Source organism: Argentina silus (assembly GCF_951799395.1).
Source record: "Argentina silus genome assembly, contig: scaffold_294, whole genome shotgun sequence".
NCBI classification, from domain to species: Eukaryota; Metazoa; Chordata; class Actinopteri; order Argentiniformes; family Argentinidae; genus Argentina; species Argentina silus.
The window spans coordinates 15,001-35,136 of NW_028153128.1; the positions used below are offsets into that span (position 1 = coordinate 15,001).

The following is a 20,136-nucleotide window of genomic DNA, read 5'->3' on the forward strand; positions in this document are numbered from 1 at the left end:
AAGGCCTGGACACACCTCTCCATGTACAGAACCAGTCAAAGGCCTGGACACACCTCTCCATGTACAGAACCAGTCAAAGGTCTGGACACACCTCTCCATGTACAGAACCAGTCAAAGGTCTGGACACACCTCTCCATGTACAGAACCAGTCAAAGGTCTGGACACACCTCGCCAAGAGTGTGCAAAGCTGTCATCAAAGCAAAAGGTGGCTACTTCGAAGAATCTAAAATATAAAACATATTCTGGTTTGTTTAACACTTTTTTGTTTACTATGTAATTCCATATGTGTTCCTTCATAGTTTTGATGTCTTCGATATTAATCTACAATGTAGAAAATAATAAAAATAAAGAAAAACCATTGAATGAGAAGGTGTGTCCTTTTGACTGGTACTGTACCATCCGACTGTCCCTCTGCATGTACCATCCGACTGTCCCTCTGCATGTACCATCCGACTGTACCATCTGACTCTACCATCTGACTGTACCATCTGACTGTCCCCCACCATTTACCATCAGCAGTACTCAACCAAGGCCACATGGCGAGCAGCGTCCTTCCCCCGCTACATCTGGCTCCCTGCGTATCGTCTACAAGGCAATCAGGGCTTTACGGAGGGAGTCTGCTAGCGTTTGTATACAGTACAGAACTGGACTCCTAATCTGTGTCAGCGCACATGAGAGAAAACCACGAGGGCGATGGAGGGGGTGGGGGGGAGAACGAGAAGGAAGAGAGCAGTGCCAGAGAAGCATATTTATGGAAAAGAAGGGGAAGGAGAGGAGGATGAGGGTGAGTGCCAGGGAGGGCAGGATGTTTGCTGCCTGAGGAGCTGAGGCTTGGCTCTGGATAGTTGGTAGTAGCGTGTTCCTGAGGGAGAGCAGGACTGAGTCAGCGCCCTGGCTTCAGAAACAGGCCCCGCTACAGGAGACGGAAAGACTGATGGAGATAAACGAGGGCAGGAGAGACGGAGGAGGACAGAACAGGGAGAGGAAAGAGAGCAGAGGCCTGTGTAGGAACAGCATCTGCTCATACTTAGGTCTGACGGTTCAAGTGGTGGAGGAGGAGAGGAGCGGGAGAGAGAGAGGCCATCTTGCGGACGGTGGAGCGGATGGTGTCATCACTGTTGAAAGCACTCCTGTCAGAAACCAATTTCTGGGCCATATTCCAGTTCTGCCTTTAGCAGTGATACTCAGCTATACAAACAGGTTACGTGGAACGCTGCTGTTTGAATCCAAGATAGTATACAAGTATAGAGTATAGAGTATGCAGAATGAGCCATTTGGAGGCTTAAATGAATAAATACAATTTTAGACGCCACCACAAAAAGCACTGCGTCCGGGTTGAGCTAGTCCGTGGTCATGTGACGTGATCTTGCGACGTCGGCAGCCGTGATGTTGTTTAGAGAGGGTTGGCACTGTGTCAGGGTGGCATGACGATAGAGGGAGGTTACACACACACACTCACACTCACACACACACACACACACACACGCACACGCACACGCACACGCACACACGCACACACACAGACACACACAGACACACACAGACACACACACACTCGCATACACACACAGACACACCGCTCTGGAGGACCATGGGCAAGGGGGAGTAGGATAGGGGTAAAAGGGGGGACAGGGGCTCTGGTTACTGGGGACGATGACTCAGCAACATCCTGGGGCCCCCAGGCTATGGAACAATGGGCCCCTGTGTGCACGTACCCCTGACAGAACCTGCCCCTCTTTTTCCATCTCTCTCCCTCTCTCTCTCTCCCTCTCTCCCCCCCTCCCTCTCCCTCTCTCCCCCTCCCTCGTTCGCTGGCAGAGGACAAGGAATGTTAATTAAAGGCTGTGAGAACGAGAGGAAGAGAGGGAGGGAAAGGGAGAGAAAAATCAGTGAAGCTCACATATGTTGAGAAGAAAGAGAAACGGAGAGGGAGAGAGATACGCCCAGAGGCCAGGGGCCAGGGGCTGAAGGAAGGGGCCAGGGGCTGAGGGAAGGGGCCACGGGCTGAGGGAAGGGGCCACGGGCTGAGGGAAGGGGCCAGGGAAGGGGCCAGGGGCTGACGGAAGGGGCCAGGGGCTGAGGGAAGGGGCCAGGGGCCAGGGGCTGAGGGAAGGGGCCAGGGGCTGAGGGAAGGGGCCAGGGGCCAGGGGCTAAGGGAAGGGGCCAGGGGCTGAGGGAAGGGGCCAGGGGCCAGGGGCTGAGGGAAGGGGCCAGGGGCTGAGGGAAGGGGCCAGGGGCTGAGGGAAGGGGCCAGGGACTGAGGCCAGGGGCCAGGGGCTGGGGGAGGTGGCACAGTGACCGACAGAGAGAGGGAGATGAAGAGATAGAAGACAGAAAGAGATAGCAGCGATGAAAAGTGTGGGATATTCCTTGGAAACAATCTTCTTGTAAACTTGAGTTGGCGCTTTGGGCGTGTCTGGTCATATAACAGACAGGGACAGGTCTCATCTGGTTCTGGTTCTGACTGGGCGTGTCTGGTCGTATAACAGACAGGGACAGGTCTCGTCTGGCTCCTGATTGGGCGTGTCTGGTTGTAGAACACATAGGATAGGACAGGTCTCGTCTGGTTCTGGCTCCTGATTGGGTTACGCTAATTGAGGGCTAATTAGATTGTTCTTAATGTGATAAACCGTGTTTCCGCGGTAACGCTCCCGGAGGCTACTGTAGCTAGGCGTGTGGTGGCGGTGCCCGCTAAAGCCCATCACAGAAATATCAGTATATTTTAATTCTAAACCACATTTGAATTCTATACACAGCACCAGTCAAAAGTTTGGACCCAAACTTGCCAAGAGTGTGCAAAGCTGTCACCAAAGCAAAAGGTGGCTACTTTGAAGAATCTAAAATATAAAACATATTCTGGTTTGTTTAAGTGTTAAACAAACCAGAATATGTTTTATGTTTTCGATTCTTTGCTTTGATGACAGCTTTGCACTCTTGGCAAGTTGTGTCCAAACCTTTGACTGGTCCTCATGGTACTGACACGTGAAGAGGATGCAGGTGATGTCATACTGTACCTTTCCAGTTAGCCAGCTCCTGAAACTCTATGATCTTGATAAAACCTCCCATGAGGATCCCTGTAGACAACAAGCAACACCACAGTTACACAGCCGTCAATTGCATTACAAAACCCACTCATTGACATTGAATGTGTCGTCTTCCTGAGTATTTTTAGATATGACATTACTGTGAACCGTTAAAAGGTTACATCTCCACGAAATGGAAATACCTACTATTGTGCAGGATGAGTGAATACATGGAAACACCCACAAAAGCTTAAGTGCTCTATCTAGGCCTGTTAACTCCCTTTTGTGTGGCACATCCTTTGGGGGAAGGGGGGGGGGGGAGGGGCAGATAAACAAGAGGCTCACAGAGCAGGAAGCCATTGTCTTCATAATGTCTTTGAGGAAGTCCCCTTGCGCTTAGAGGCTAGCTAGCTCCAATTTCAATTATGAGGAGCAAGAGAAAGAGTAAAAAGCTGTGTAAAGGGCAGACAGAGAGAGAGAGAGAGAGAGAGAGAGAGAGAGAGAGAGAGAGAGAAAGAGAGACAGAGAGAGAGAGGAGAGAGAGAGAGACAGAGAGAGAGAGAGAGAGAAAGAGAGCAAGAGAGAGAGAGACAGAGAGAGAGAGAGAGAGAGAGAGGAGAGACAGAGAGACAGAGAGAGACAGAGAGACAGAGAGAGAGAGAGAGACAGAGAGAAAGAGAGAAAGAGAGCAAGAGAGCGTGTGCAAAGAGAGAGAGAGACAGAGAGAGAGAGAGAGAGAGAGAGAGAGAGAGAGAAAGAGAGAAAGAGAGCAAGAGAGCAAGAGAGAGACAGAGAGAAAGAGAGAAAGAGAGCAAGAGAGCGTGTGCAAGAGAGAGAGAGACAGAGAGAGAGAGAGACAGAGAGAGAGAGAGACAGAGAGAGAGAGAGACGAGAGACAGAGAGAGAGAGAGAGACGAGAGACAGAGAGAGAGAGAGAGAGAGAGACAGAGAGAGAGACAGAGAGAGAGAGACAGAGAGAGAGAGAGACGAGAGACAGAGAGAGAGACAGAGAGAGAGACAGAGAGAGAGAGACAGAGAGAGAGACAGAGAGAGAGAGACAGAGAGAGAGACAGAGAGAGAGAGAGAGAGACAGAGAGAGAGAGAGACAGAGAGAGACGAGAGACAGAGAGAGAGAGACAGAGAGAGAGAGAGAGAGAGAGAGAGAGAGACAGAGAGAGAGAGTGACAGAGAGAGAGAGAGAGAGAGTGAGAGACGAGACCGATCAAAAGACGAAAAGAAGAGGAAGTGGTTTGAGCAGAGGAAAGAATAGTTTTTCTCCTTCCTGAATAATAAGCCGTGTGTTATCTCTCTGTGTGTTATCTCTCTGGGACAGAGAGTGTGTACATGTGAATTCCCAATCCCAAAACACTGTCATGTCCTGTCACGGCCGTCCCTCCGCCGCGCCACACTCACCTAGGGACACCACCGCCACGCTCTCAGGAAGGAAATGCAGCTTGAACTTAATAAGCAGGTGCACCAATATGATGCAGATACCTGAGAGGACGGAGGAGAAGCTGGTTAACAATCATTCAACAACAAACAATAATCCACATCTCCACTGCGTGAGGCAGAGCTGCTGCAGATACAGCGTCCTGCGTAAGTAATGGGACAGTGAAGCATTACAGGGTATTACAACGATACAGTAGATTCACAGCTTTTATGCGATGGTATTGGTTGGATATTGGATATTGGTTTTACCATTCAGAAATAACACCACTTTTTTAGACATAGTCCCCCTATTTTAGCCCACCATTAGTGATGGGACAGATTTGTCAAATGTCCAAATTAAACCCTCATGTTTAGTATTTGGTCGACAATTCGTTGCATGCAATAACTGCCTGAAGTCTGCGACCCATTGACCCCACCGGACGACCCATTGACCCATCTTCTCTGGTGATGCTCGGCCAGGCCTGTACTGCAGTCTCCTCTTCAGCAAATTAAAAGCGCGTTCCATAGGATTCAAATCTGGACACTGACTTGGCCCAGTCAGCATCTTTCCACTTTTTCGCGCTGAAAAACTCCCTAGTTGCTATGGCAGCATGTCTGATGTCATTGTCCTGTCGTAGAAGTACTTGTGGCGGACAAGATGTTTCTGGACACTTTACAGAACGATGTCTCATTTCTAACGCACGGTACCGTACACATACAGTACCAGTCAAAAGTTTGGACACATCTTCTTTATTTTTATTATTTTCTACATTGTAGATTAATATTGAAGACATCAACACTATGAAGGAACACATATGGAATTATGTAGTAAACAAAAAAGTGTTAAACAAACCAGAATATGTTTTATGTTTTAGATTCTTCAAAGTAGCCACCTTTTGCTTTGGTGACAGCTTTGCACACTCTTGGCAAGTTTGTGTCCAAACTTTTGACTGGTACTGTAGAATGACTCAGATGAGGGAACATTTACAACGCATCTACAATACTTTCAAATTGCAACCATATGCGGAGGAATCTAAACAAGTATAATGATGGCTGTTAGTTTTGTCAGTTTATTGATTTGGAAATAACACAGAGTACGTGTGTGTGTGTGTGTGTGTGTGTGTGTGTGTGTGTGTGTGTATGTGTGTGTGTGTGTGTGTGTGTGTGTGTGTGTGTGTGTGTGCATGTGCCGGGGTAGAATACACAGGACTGCACCACAGTTTACAGCCTCGTATAAAGCCTTTCAAATCAATGGGGCCGTGTCTCCCAGCCTGTCTCAGCAGCGCTGTTTAACGAGGTCTGAGTGCCGTCCATGGAACATAGACTGCACAGTCGCTTAGCTGTAAACACGCACAGACACATGCATATACACACACACACACACACACACACAGACAGTACAAACACACACACACCCACTACACACTACACTCACAGTACACACAGAGTGACAGGATGGTAAAACTGGTATTGTATGTGGTTGTATTTGGTATTGTACAGTGAGACGTCAAAGTACCAGAGCTGCTCCACCCAACGGCCTCACCCACACCCTCACCCACACCCTCACCCTCACCTCACCCTCACCAGCAGCACTGTGACGTACACTCCTCAGAAACGCCATTTGAGTGCTGGCCCTATTATTAACTCCTTCCACACAAACCCCATTCTGCAGGATGTACTAAATAATAATAATAATAATAATAATAATGTACAATTTTATTGATCCCCGAGGGGAAATTATCTTTTTGTTATATAAGGTCGACGCAAACAGAATGGAGCCATTTCGAAAAAAAGTAATTGAGCAAGAACATTTAAATCAAATCACTCCCATATGATGATTCAGCAGAAACATGGCTGTAGAGAGACACACGGCTGTGTATATATGTGTATGTGTGTGTGTGTGTGTGTGTGTGTGTGTGTGTGTGTGTGCGCGTGTGTGTGTGTATATATGTGTGTGTGTGTGTGCGTGTGCGTGTGCGTGTGTGTGTGCGTCATTGCCTTGTGGTAAACTCTCCAGCTTATTATCTCCCAAAGAGCAGGATGAAATATACTGAATCTCGTCTTAACCAAAACTATTTTTAATAAACACATCTCGAGAACCTTTATGGTAGATAGTTTACTGGGTACATAGAGACTGGCCACGGTTCACAAACAAATCTGTCATCCTACTTAAGATCGTTGTACAGTTTTGAATTGTCCAAGTTAGACTGTTCACTGTAATAACATGATTATAACACAAGCATGTTCCATCCAGCCATTCTGACTATCACATAAACAACCTGTTCTATACGTGGACCCAATCGTCTGACGTGTAATAATTGTCAACCACATGCAAACAGTGAGCCATGAATTAATTCCAACAAAAGCGGCCAGTGTGACTAACCTGGGTCCGGGTAATAAATACATGATCAGGATACCTTTGAGTCACCTCCAGGCCCTGAGACGTGTATGACTCACCGGTATTTCCTCAGAAGGAGCCACTCAATCCATTTAAACATTTACCCTTGTCTAATGATTATTTAGCAGAGCAAGTCAGGGTTTTTTGTTAAGGTCAAACATTTCTTCATAATGGGACCCAGTTTAGGTTACGCAAGTGACCCCACCCACCCAACGAAACGTAGAGGCTAATACCGACATCAATGGCTTAGGAGGGACACCTAAGAGTTGTGGGTTTTTTGTTCTAATATATAATAATAATATATGCCATTTTATCTAAAGCGACTTACATTGCAGTTAGTGCATACATTTCAGTATATATGGTCCCAGCGGGAATCAAACCCACAACCTAAGCGCCATGTTGTCAGCTCTACTGACTGAGCCACAGAGGACCACCATGAAGATAAAACATGCCAGCCACCTACGCTCGTCTGTCCAAACATCTCACTTCACTTTCTAAACCGTACGCTGAAACAGAAGTGTGTTAATAGTAATGTTGAAGACTGGGAGGCCTCAGGGTCCGGAGTGCATCTTCTAGATTGCCTAAAGTGCAACCGCATCCTTCCCGTCCCCCTTCCCTTTGCTTTGACATCCTCGGGGGAACAGCTAATGGGGAAAATGGTGGTGGTTTTGAAACAAACAGCAAATCAAGTTGTTGCAAAAATAATCACCACGCAATTCGACTTGCTCCGACCGAGCATTGAACTTTCGACCTCTGGCTTGCCAACACACGTGACCGTCTCCTCAAATGCCCGATGTTAGGGGCGCTCAGTGGCGTAGCACACTAAGGCACGTACCATATCATCGCAAGGTCCCTGCTTCGATTCCGGTCATCGACATATCCTGCATGTCATCCCTCCTCTCTCTCACCCGCCCTTCCTGTCAATCTCTACTATCTCTATCCCAATAAAGCAGAAATGCCCTAAAAATATATTTTTAAAAATAAATAAATAAACCAGCTACCCTATCGAAAAACTAGCAATTCGACAGCGCGGGGGGTGGGGATATTTGAACTTGAGTGAGTTTACCAACCCAACTCGGTTACAATTTAGTGGTGGCCTGGGGCTGGTATCTAGACTCACCAATGACCAGTAGGCTGAAGAAGATGGTCATCCCGCTGGATTGCTCCTCCTCTTGAGCCTTGACCCCCGTCTGAACGGGCAGGATGGGCTTAAGGCTGGGGGGAGCAGGGGTCGGCGGCTTGACCACGGGGGTGGTGGTGTGGGTGGTGTCATTGCTGGAACTGTCTGTGTCGTTTGACCTGCGGCACCAGGGAGAGAGAACAACATGGGTACTCACGCCGGAATCCCGGAAATCTGAAGCCAAGGCTCTCTACTGGGGTACGGAAGTCAAGTTTCCCCGTTGACCCTCACGGCAAATAGCTTCGCGTTGGCCACTTTGGACATTGACTGTTGTTGTTATTTTTATGGTTCAATAAACTTTTGATGAGTTTGGGGTCATTGGTGCAGTCATCACTATCAATCACCTGCATCACCGTTAAAAGACGACTGGAAACCCCACTTCCGTACCCCAGTAGAGCTGCGAAACGTCACGCCGTTGACAACTATAGGAGACGTGGCTCCACTAGCGCTTATCATGGAAGGTGTATATCTCTCTCACACATAGTGCTGTGAAATCTAATAATATACGCAGGCCGACTGCATGACCTGGCACACAGTGCGTTGCTTTAGTGACAGATGTCACCAAAAGGGTAGCCATACGTGTACGACTGATGACGTATGGCTAACCAAAAGGGGTACACTTTAACCATTGCAGGTGGCTTTTACCTGGTAGACCCATCTTTCAATTGCTGGCTAGGGGTGAGAAGTGCAGCATGTTCATCGTTTAATGACGGTTGTAGATTATCTTTATCATTATTATGATCATGGTCCGCTCCAGTATCGTCTTTCTCATACAGTTGCAATAATGATTCTCTCTCATCTCTGTCCACCGCGCACGAATTTTGACACGCTAACAAAAGGCAAATAGCAAGTCGACAACTGAGGCCTTTCATCCTTAAAACAAAGCCTTTAAACTATAAAACAATCATATATTCAACAGAAAATACAGACAAGTCCATTTCGATGTTATCCCATGTTATGCAGTACCACATCACAACTCCTCTTCCTGGTTGAGCCAAGTGCAGGGAATTGTAGTTTTTAATTCGCACCAGGCGCATTTTCGAAGATAAAACGGGCCTTTTTATGCACTTAGTTTTGAATTGAGGTAATATACTAACTGAAATATCAAGTCACAATGAAGTTTGATATGAAATGGTATTGACAAATGAGATATGTTAGAATAGTTGAATGGCCGGCTCACTTCACCTCCCACAAAGCACAGTAATCAGGCTTGAAGTAGGAAATGGTGATGTCTACTGGGAGTTGTAGTCTAGATAGATCGGTACTTTATTGATCTTAAGGTGTTACAGCAGCTTACATCACAAACAATAACAACAAAATCCAGTGACAATAGAATAATAGAATAAAATAGACATCTGAAACATTATATACAGAACAGTCCAGTATGATTTAACATCACCCCGATTGAGCCAGCTGGAGGAGGAATGTAGTCTTATTGGGGCATAAGAAAATATCTCCTATAGTGCTCCTTAGTGCAACGTGGTTGGAATAATCTGTTGCTAAAGGAGCTTCTCTGCTCTGCCACAGTGTCATGTAGGGGATGGGAGGAATTGGGGATGGGAGGGATAGTGTGTTAGAGAAGAGGGCGTAGCAAGCTGTCAAAAGGAGAGAGAGAGAGAGGGAGAGAGAGAGGGAGAGAGAGAGGGAGAGAGAGAGGGAGAGAGAGAGGGAGAAGGAGAGGGAGAGCAAGAGGGAGAGGGAGAGAGAGTAGGTATTTATATTCCATAGAAATATGAAACCACTTAACATTGTTCAGGGCATTACAAAGTGAAATGATATCATAAGCTACAGTAAATTGTGTTGTACAATGGTTTAGGGTGAATGCTTGGTCAGAACAGTGCCTATGGGCCAGACTATCTCAGTGGTGAGTGAGTTTGTGTGGCGACACACCAACACATGATGACATGACATCTCTCTCTATCTATAAATGTATATCTCTCTCTATTTAAAGCTTCGCCATAATGGGACCTTGGCCTATAAGTAAAACGCATACATGCATGCATGCTTCATTTGTTTTGAAGTACTATCACTTCCATGGATTTATCATATAGCACTGGGTCCACACACACACACACACACACAATGAAATGTGAACAATTTGTGTTTCACGTCACAGTAATATATATTGTTTTTTTGTAGTTTGCGATGATGATGCTATATCAGTTTTATCATTTGAAGACACAGGCTATGACACACATCCTAAGGAACACATCAACCCTAACCTCTATTCAAGATGATACAACAAACTTACAAATACAATTTCTGATAACATTTATTTGGTAATAAAGCAATTGAGTAAACCTAATTTCCTCATGTTGGAGTTAGGCCATGCCCAGTGTTGTTTTCCGACGCCCCCTCACTCACAAGGTACGGTCCTGTTCACTGTGGACAAACAGACCCAGACGCTCCTGGCTTTCCATTCATAGCCTACCAGCCTACAGCAGGAGTCGTAGTCTACCAGAATCTGACTGTAGGCTAAGGATGAGCTTTCTCTGAAAACAACATTTAACAGCATTTTAACTGCATTGTCGCAGCGGGGGTGTTCTAAATTGGATCCACATCCTCGACTGACATTACAGCTGTATGATAGTTGGAGCAAAAAATGCCAATGTCTTGACTGAGAGTGAGTCGCTTTCTGTCTGATTCTGACGCTGTGAGACGGACTTCCTCCTCGCTTGCCCGCTCGTCCCTGCCGCAAATCGCAATCCTCCACACCGCAGAACAACGCGATTATTCGCGCATTGCGCTTACATCTGGAGGGTTGTTTTTTTTTTTTTTACGGAATTTGAACTCTATAGCCTCATCTATAGGCTATTGTAGAAAAGAAAAACGTGTCTACGTGATTTTTTGCCGCCTGTATCATGTCGACACATCTGCGATTTCGGAGAAGGTCATTCCTGGGGCTCATATTCTTTTTCTCGTTGTCCACCTCCGCATTGTACTTCATCTATTCAGCACCCGGCGTCGGTAAGTCAGTCATCATGGATCTAATAGGCTCGAGGTGTTCCCCGATGTGTAGGGGAGGCTATATCTGCGTGTTGGTCACGTATGGCAGCCTGGGTTATCACTCTTGGGGGGGTGTTTGATGTTGGCTTGATGTTGCTGATTTTGTCGGGCTCGCCTTTCCGACGCGACATTCTAGTCATGCACCTGCTAGATAATGGCATGACGATGAAGATGGCGTGTTTTGACATCCACACCCTTGGGTCGCTGTGTGTGTGTGTGTGTGTGTGTGTGTGTGTGTGTGTGTGTGTGTGTGTGTGTGAGCACAGACAGTATTGCTTATTCGTATCCATTGGGTAGCCTAGTATGTGAGACATAAATGATCTGATGTGTGGATTTTTTTGGAGAAGCTGATTGTTGGAGGGCTGCATGGGTGAATAGAGGATCAATAGTTAGCTCTTCAAACAGGACACAAGTTCCTCTCCGAGCCCAGGTTCCTCTCCGAGCCCAGGCCCAGTGACCTATGAAGTGTACTGAGAATGTACTTGGGTCAGTGTGACTCCCCAGAGGGAAAGCCAGTGAACATGCTGTCGCTCAACTATCCTTGGGCTTGGCATTCATCATGTGCTTCCACACTAACACAGCCTTGTGTTTGATGCAACCTTGTGTGGGTGAGGCCTCTGTGTTATACCCTCACACTGTGTGTGTGTGTGTGTGTCTCGTGTGTGTGTGTGTGTGTGTGTCTCGTGTGTCTGTCTGTGTGTGTGTGTGTGTGTGTATGTGTGTGTCTGTGTCTGTCTGTGTCTGTGTATGTGTATGTGTGGGTGCGTGTCTGTGTATGTGTGCCCATTCTTGTATGGGAGAGAGATGGTGTGATGAAGACCAGTTCCCCTGACTCTACAGTGCTGTGTAGCTCCCAGCCCTACAGTGAGCACCGTTGTTGTCATGAGTTACGTGTTGCCTAAAGGTCACATTTATTTTTATGGCAGATATATTCATGGCCCGCTTATCATCTTGTGTTCAATTGATTTTGACAGGTTATTATCCGGGTTTGTGCCCGGGTGTTAGATCGACCTGTTTCTCTCCCTCGCTCTGGGGCTCTGGCCAGCCACACTGTCCAGTGTGAATCCTCTCCATTGAACTGACCTCAGTGGCATTTCGATAGGAGTTTTCACATTCACATTGACTTCCATATTGAAGTAGAGAGAGAGAGAGAGAGAGAGGAAGCGTAGCGGCCTGTTGTAAGAGACAGCCATTATTCATAAAGCTAGGGTCAAATTACCCTCAGTCCTAATCTGGAATCTGGAAACATGCAAAACCCACCTCACAGTAGTGTCTGTTGAACCAGGCCCTCTCGTTTCTGGCGTGGTTGCATAGCCAGACATTGGAATGCGAATGCGAATGCGAATTGACCTGGCACAGGTAACGCTTTCTAGCAAGTCACCGGGTAAAGGTCCTGTTTATTCAGCTCTTATTAATAAAAACCAGGATGTAGCTCTTTGGTCACTTCGCCAAAGGATATCCTTCAAAAACAAACGATTGAACTTGGCTAGGGGACCGACTGGAACCTGCAGGTAAGGAACCCATTTATGTGATCTATAAATCAGCTCATCACCTGGAGCTGAGCAGATCCATATACCATCACTGAGCTGAGCAGATCCATATACCGTGTAGATTAGCTCTGCGGCTAGCACGGGTTGTGAGCAAGAAGCAGACAACCTTTTGAGTTACGGCTCCAAGTGAAAACCCCTCTCCCTTTGTGTCCTTTTACTGACCTTCCTTTACAAGCGTTAGATGTTTTGAAAGGAGAGCCTTTGCGGCGTTGTTCTGCAGATAAGACACAGTGAGGGAGACGGGTACTGGTGCCTCCTAAGTCAAACATGTTGTAGACTTTCTGAAACATCAAAGTGTAAGCCGATCCCTCTCCATCATCAAAGTGTCCATTGATCCCACTCGTGCTTTTCACCTATCCCAGCCGACTTAATCAATAATTAAATCGATCCTCATATGGAGGACACAGCCAACGGCCGGGAATAGGCCATGTGCTTTTCACCCTGCTGACTCCATCCCCTCGCCGCGATTCCTCAAAACGCTGACCCGATAGGTCTCTTTAAGCACCTTAAAGCCGTCATTGGCTTGCTGTCGGCCATTCATTTACCTCTGGTTTTTCTAGCTCATTTATTGATGGCAGGTGTTTCCCCCTGGTCCTCCTGGGTGATAGTGTTTCCCCCTGGTCCTCCTGGGTGATAGTGTTTCCTGCTTTAATGGCGACACGGCTGAACCGGGAGGCACGTTCAGGACCAGAACGAGGACCAGAAGCACCAGTTGGTTAATAATGCATGGCTGCTGCTGGTGCTAAAAGCTTCGGTTTAGCCCTCCGGACCAGGCTGGGGCCTCTTTGGGGAGGGACACATGACCACAACAACACCGGGGGGGGGGGGGGGTCATATGGTGGGAACACGTCAGGGAGACCTATCTGGAAACCTGAACGGTACTTCCCATGAATGAAGTCCCAGTGTGTTTTACCCAGAATGCTCCACTCCCTCAGGCCCAGTGCCGCTACTGTCGCCAAGTGCATCGCTGGAGCGTACAGTTAACCCCCAACACACACACACACACACACACACACTCCCTGGAGCATGGATGCTGTGGATTCTGAATGCAGGCAAGGGATGCAGGCCACAGCTGGGCCTGCAAGAGAGGATCCTGATGGAGTTCTGGATGGCACAGGCCCTATTTATAGACACACACACACACACACACACACACACACACACACACACACACACACACACACATCCAGGGAGAGCAGGGGAGACAAGAGGCCAGGTGCTTCCCTTTGTCCCTGGAGCCCAAAAACATTTGCCTGTCTGAGAGAAGGATAGAAGGAGAGAGTGAATAAATGTAGGTGTGTGTGTGTGTGTGTGTGTGTGTGTGTGTGTGTGTGTGTGTGTGTGTGTGTGTGTGTGTGTGTGTGTGTGTGTGTGTGTGTGTGTGTGTGTGTGTGGGGCTGCTGTGCGCATACAGTAGAGGTATTTCTAGGTGAAGCCTCTCAGTGTGCTGGTGGACCACTGGGGATTCCCGTGTGCTGCTGTAACCTTCACAAGCGTTCACTGGGAGGAGCGATGGTCCACGTTCAGCTGCCTCCCACACTCAACACTACACTACCACCACCTGGAGGTTCACTCAACACTACACTCAACATTACACTACCACCACATGGAGGTTCACTCAACACTACACTACCACCACATGGAGGAGGTTCACTCAACACTACACTACCACCACATGGAGGAGGTTCACTCAACACTACACTACCACCACATGGAGGTTCACTCAACACTACACTAACACCACATGGAGGTTCACTCAACACTACACTACCACCATATGGAGGAGGTTCACTCAACACTACCACCACATGGAGGTTCACTCAACACTACACTACCACCACATGTATAACACCACCATATAACGACAGTACGTTACGCATAAAATGAACGCTATGCTATTCTGAAGCAGCCAAGGCTGCAGACAGTGAATGGTGAATCGGTACCTGCTGTAATGAGGAGGAATAGCCTGAATGTTGACAGGATTATGCTAAAACATTGATGTCGCAAAAATGTGTAAACGTCCCTCTGTGTTGTTCTCCTTTAATAAGAGGGTCAAGGAAACTCAGATACCAGGATGTAGGACACCCCGTATGTGTGGAATTCTGTGGTTGCTTATTCATTTAGTGTTCCCCTGGGTTTAAAGCTTTGAACGCCGTGTGCTCTGTCTCTTCCCTGGTATCCACCACACACACACACACACACACACACACACACACACGCAGTACCTCATAAAAATTACATCCACCACATTGCTAGGGTGTACACAGCGACAACTTGCCCTAGGAAGCCAGGCTGTCGCCCGAAATATTATGGGGGCATACAATACACACACACACACACACACACACCCTCTCTCCTCTGTCAATGTCATATAGTTCTCTAGTCTTTTATGCAGGGGTGTGACCTTAGCACACCATGCCCTCAAACACACACACACACACACACACACACACACACACAGAATGACCATACACCATGCCCTCAAAGCCTGTGTTTTACTATGTCTCTGCAGTATTACCGGCTACACACACACACACACACACACACAGAATGAAAGAGCATGGTAACTGACTCAGGTGAGGGGCAGACACTCTGCCCTGTTCCTTGTCCCACTACTCTCTCATGGCCTCCTGGTCTGTCAGAGCAGTTGTAAACAGGTTCGGCTTATACTGTATAAACATTAGCTCACCTCTCTGTTTATCTTTGTATTATTCTAACGTGTTCATTATATCAGGAGAACTTTAACGACCCTAACATTTCAGCACTGGTGACACTGTCACTGGTAAGAGCAGAGTTTGGCTCACATCACATGTTCCTCCCCGTGACCTTTGAACCCCATCCAGCTGGAGGGCAGGGCGCCAGTGATGTGTGTTCTCTGTTCTCCGACGTCATACTGCTGCATGAGTCACTCTACCACCGACGAGTAAGAAACCGGGGGAATGACGGGCTCTCTCGGAGGGCGGGAAGGAGTAATCGTTCTCTCGGTCTGTGTTGCTGTGAGAGAGAATGCCCCTAGCCGGGTATCGGTCCTCTGCGTGCCGTAAAAGAAACAGTGACAGGAACTGGGGGGGGGGGGGGGGGGGGTCTGAAAAAGCAGCCTTCGAGATCATTCATTTCCTGTTGACTTTTGCTTGCGTCATCACCTTGGTGGCCCTGATGAGTCAGTTGATGCCCTCTGAAACCCCCTGGTGCCCCTCTCCTCTCTTCCTTCTCCTCAAGAAACCATTCCTGTTTCCTGCCAGCTCAGAGGAAAACTGTTTTTCCCAGAATAAGTGTTTTACATTTCCCCCACCACCAAACTTGTGTGTGCGTGTGTGTGTGTACAGCATGTATTGTGTGTATGTGTGTACGGCACCGCATGTTGTGTGTGTGTGTGTGCACACAGAATGTATTGTGTGTGTGTGTGTGTGTGTGTGTGTGTTGGATACATAGTGTTGGTGCAGCTCCTCTCTTGTGGCATAACAATGGCCGACAGTCTTGTCATAACAACATTTGAATCCTGATTTGGGTAAAAGCAGAAGGACCCGGTGAGGGAGGAGGTGCAGGACCAGACACTTTGTGTGTGTGTGCGTGCGACGGCGCTGTAGCATGTAGCAGTTGTGGTCCTCTGTGGCTCAGTCGGTAGAGCACGGTGCTAACAACGCTTAGGTTGTGGGTTCGATTCCCGCTGGGACCACATATACTGAAAAATGTATGCACTCACTGCAATGTAAGTCGCTTTGGATGAAAAGCGTCAGATAAATGGAATATGTTATTATGATGGTTTGCATGTTCACAAGGCAAAGGAAGGATGGCAGCACGTCTTTCACTCTGCGGTGCTGTTGACCTGCAGTTGTTAGGGAATAGCCTGCTGGAACTAGAACAGCCGTCGAGGTGAATGTGGGTAACTCATTAACGAGAGAGAGAGAGAGAGAGAGAGAGAGAGAACCAGAACCAGCAGGGAGTCTCTCGCTCTCTGAAACTGCTCATTTAAGATGTCTGCCTGCCTCGCAATAACAGTCAGTCAGGAAGCTTTAATCATGGTGTGGAATAGACTGCAGTTTGGTAAGTCCAGCCCAGTCCTGTATGCAGTGTGTAAGTATGGTCTCGTAGGTTCACTCCCTAGCCCAGCCAGACGTACTCCCCAGCTCTGTGTTTCAGCGGGCCCGCCCCAGTCCGGTTAAGATGCTGTTGCCCTTTTAACTCTTTGACACCTAAAGGTCTTGAACCTGGGTGTCTGCCGTTGCTATGTGGTTGCCAAGGCCCTGCAGATAGGCAAGGACCTGGAGTTGACACTGTTGTGTGTGTGTGTGTGTGTGTGTGTGTGTGTGTGTGTGTGTGCGTGTGTTTAATCCAGTACACGCTATGTAGCATTCGAGAGCCAAGCTGTTCCTCTCCGGTTCTCCAGGCCTGTTTTTGTCACTTGTCATCTCATTCCTCCTTCCGGTGCTTAATCCATTCATCTGGATCGTTGGCTTCTGACTAACAAGCTCGCTGAGACCTAGAGAGTGTCGGCGCACCGCCTCGATGGCGCTGGAGGGAATGCCCCGCCCCTACGGCGGTCATCAATAATAAACTGTTACTAGTTTTTTTTGTTTCTGTCGCGTGTGACGTTTGTGTCATTGGTAACAGAGGAGGTTAAAAGCAGCAGGCGTCAGGCCTCTGGAGGACAGTGGGATCTCTCCACTTCAGCCCCAGACACCTACGGTTTGGCGTCTTGACATTTTCCCGCGGTTGCCATGGTCCCCGAGGGCTTGATCCCAACCAGGCCCGGTCTCCTCTTGATCGTCACAGCAACCACAGAAACATTCCGCCCCCGTTCCCATGGCGAAGTAGGGGAGGTCCCCGTGGAGGACCATTTAGAGCTGTTTGGAAGAAACCCACGCCTGTCTCTGTGGCTGGTGAATCTAAACACAAACTAACGGGTCCCTGTGCATTTGAAACAAGCCACCACTGCACTAAGGATAATTAAATATGCTGGGAATTAATTGGATTTGTTCTGAGTGCTGCTTTATTGCTTTATTAAACGATACATTTGTTTTATTGTACATTAGCCGGTTAGTCATTTCAACAAGCTATTTACGTCACATGTGACGTGCCTATTTGTGTTGTGTGTAAATGAAGATACAGTACCAGTCAAACGTTTGGACACAGCTTCTCATTCATGGTTTTTCTTTATTTTTATTATTTTCTACGTTGTAGATTAATATTGAAGACATCAAAACTGTGAAGGAACACATATGGAATTATGTAGTCAACAAAAAAGTGTTAAACAAACCAGAATATGTTTTATATTTTAGATTCTTCAAAGTAGCCACCTTTTGCTTTGATGACAGCGTTGCACACTCTTGGCGAGGTGTGTCCAAACTTTTGAGTTACTTTTTCTTTTTCTTTTTTTTTCTCTCCATAGGAAACAATTGACCGGCCTCGTGTGTGTGTGTGTGTGTGTGTGTGTGTGTGTGTGTGTGTGTGTGTGTGTGTGTGTAAGGTCCTTTATTGGTTGCAGTTTTAAGAGTGTGTGTAAGGTCCAAGGACATGTGACATTAAAGCTGTATTAACAATGTTAATGTGGTTAAACATCAATAGAGTTCATTGCACCTGGTAAGTCACTCTCTAACCCTAACCCTAGTAAGTCACTCTCGGCCACGAGAAACCCTCCTATAGCCGTTCATCTACCTTGTGATCTGTCCTCTAAACACACACACACACACACACACACACACACACACACATATACACACACACACACACACACATATCCATACACACACACACACAGAGAGAGAGAGAGAGAGAGATACCCCTGAGTGTGTGACATAATCAAGATTATGATTGCCTAGATTGCCAAAAAAGCCTTATTCTTGAGGAGTCGTTCCTGCAGGCTGACGAGCCTCACCTCGGCTGTGACGAGCCTCACCTCAGAGCTGTGAGGAGCCTCACCTCAGGGCTGTGACGAGCCTCACCTCAGAGCTGTGACGAGCCTCACCTCAGGGCTGTGACGAGCCTCACCTCAGGGCTGTGACGAGCCTTACCTCAGGGCTGTGAGGAGCCTCACCTCAGAGCTGTGACGAGCCTCACCTCAGGGCTGTGACCAGCCTCACCTCAGAGCTGTGACCAGCCTCACCTCAGAGCTGTGACGAGCCTCACCTCAGAGCTGTGACGAGGCTTGTAGTATCAGTGATACTACAACAGTGAACCCACAGTGAAACCAATACTGGATAACTAATCCATCCACATACTCATTTGCTGTATGGGACTCACCTACAGTACCAGTCAAAAGTTTGGACACACCTTCTCATTCAATGGTTTTTTCTTTATTTTTTATTATTTTCTACATTGTAGATTAATATTGAAGACATCAAAACTATGAAGGAACACATATGGAATTATGCAGTAAACAAAAAAGTGTTAAACAAACCAGAATATGTTTTATATTTTAGATTCTTCAAAGTAGCCACCTTTTACTTTGATCTTGGCAAGGGGTGTCCAGACCTTTGACTGGTCCTATATGTGACTCACCTATATTAGCACGCAGCGTTTCACTGGACAATAGTCGTGGCTTTGTGTAGACTGACCGGGTGTGGGTGTGTGTAGACTGACAGGGTGTGGGTGTGTGTAGACTGACAGGGTGTGGGTGTGTGCAGTATGTGTACAGTATGCTATTTGGAGTACGGTGGAGCTGTTCCTTTTGACCCTGGTCCTCTTCCTGTTTAGACAATCATAGTGTTTCCTACTGGTGTCCAAACATGATTGGCTCGGCCAGAATACGGGACGATGCTATAGGCCAGTTGTATCATAGTATCTTTTTTTTAGATTAGATGATTAGATTCAACTTTATTGTCATTGTGCAGAGTACAAGTACAGAGACAACGAAATGCAGTTAGCGTCTAACCAGAAGTGCAAAATAGCAGAAAGTGCAATGAACAGGATTTACAGGTAGTGCAATATATGAGCAGTAAGTAGTGCAGTATAATGTTAGCAGTGCAGTATAAGCAGTATATGAGTAACAGTAGCATTATAGCAGAATAAATAAGTTACAGTATGAACAGTGTAGCAGCATATGAGCTGTATAGGTAATGCAGTCTAGCAGTATATATGTATTAACAGTAACATGAGGTAGATGCAGAATAAATATAAATATGGAATGCCATATAAACAGTATAAACAGGTATGTACAGTATGTGCAGTAGTATTAAAGAAAATATAAGAATATGTGCATTATGAACAGTATGAACAGGTATGTACAGAAGAGCAGTGGTAGTAACTGGTTACTAGAAAATAAATAAATATAAATAAATAAATTGTACGGAATACAAGAAGCTAGCAGCTTCCGTATTGAAACATAGTCTGCTTGAATGGTCATGACAATGAATTGTCTCTGGTCATATGCATGCCGGTTTATTACACAAGCGTATGTTCCTGTTTCTGATCAACTTCTCATCTGGGGTGTCACTACCTTCCCTTTAAAAACGTCCCTATTCCTGTCACATGTACGACAAACTCTGCTAACTCATATCTCGTATCCCTGATGACTGGTGTTAGGGGTGAGGTGTGTGTGGAGGGGAGGGGAGA

The 20,136-nt window shown here is 47.0% G+C and overlaps 1 protein-coding gene across 1 annotated transcript in view; it reads right to left on the minus strand.

Annotated features, from left to right (window-relative positions):
• The window catches only part of slc9a8 (solute carrier family 9 member 8), a 22,823-nt gene extending 13,839 nt beyond the window's left edge, over nucleotides 1-8,984 (minus strand). The window contains exons 1-4 of the mRNA XM_083697689.1: nucleotides 8,675-8,984; nucleotides 7,970-8,148; nucleotides 4,437-4,517; nucleotides 3,017-3,074 (exon numbers count right to left, since the gene is read on the minus strand). Coding sequence (XP_083553815.1) covers nucleotides 3,017-3,074; nucleotides 4,437-4,517; nucleotides 7,970-8,148; nucleotides 8,675-8,901 — 545 coding nt within the window. The 5' untranslated portion in view covers nucleotides 8,902-8,984. The remainder of the gene's footprint in view (nucleotides 1-3,016; nucleotides 3,075-4,436; nucleotides 4,518-7,969; nucleotides 8,149-8,674) is intronic.
• Nucleotides 8,985-20,136: the final 11,152 nt, after the last annotated feature.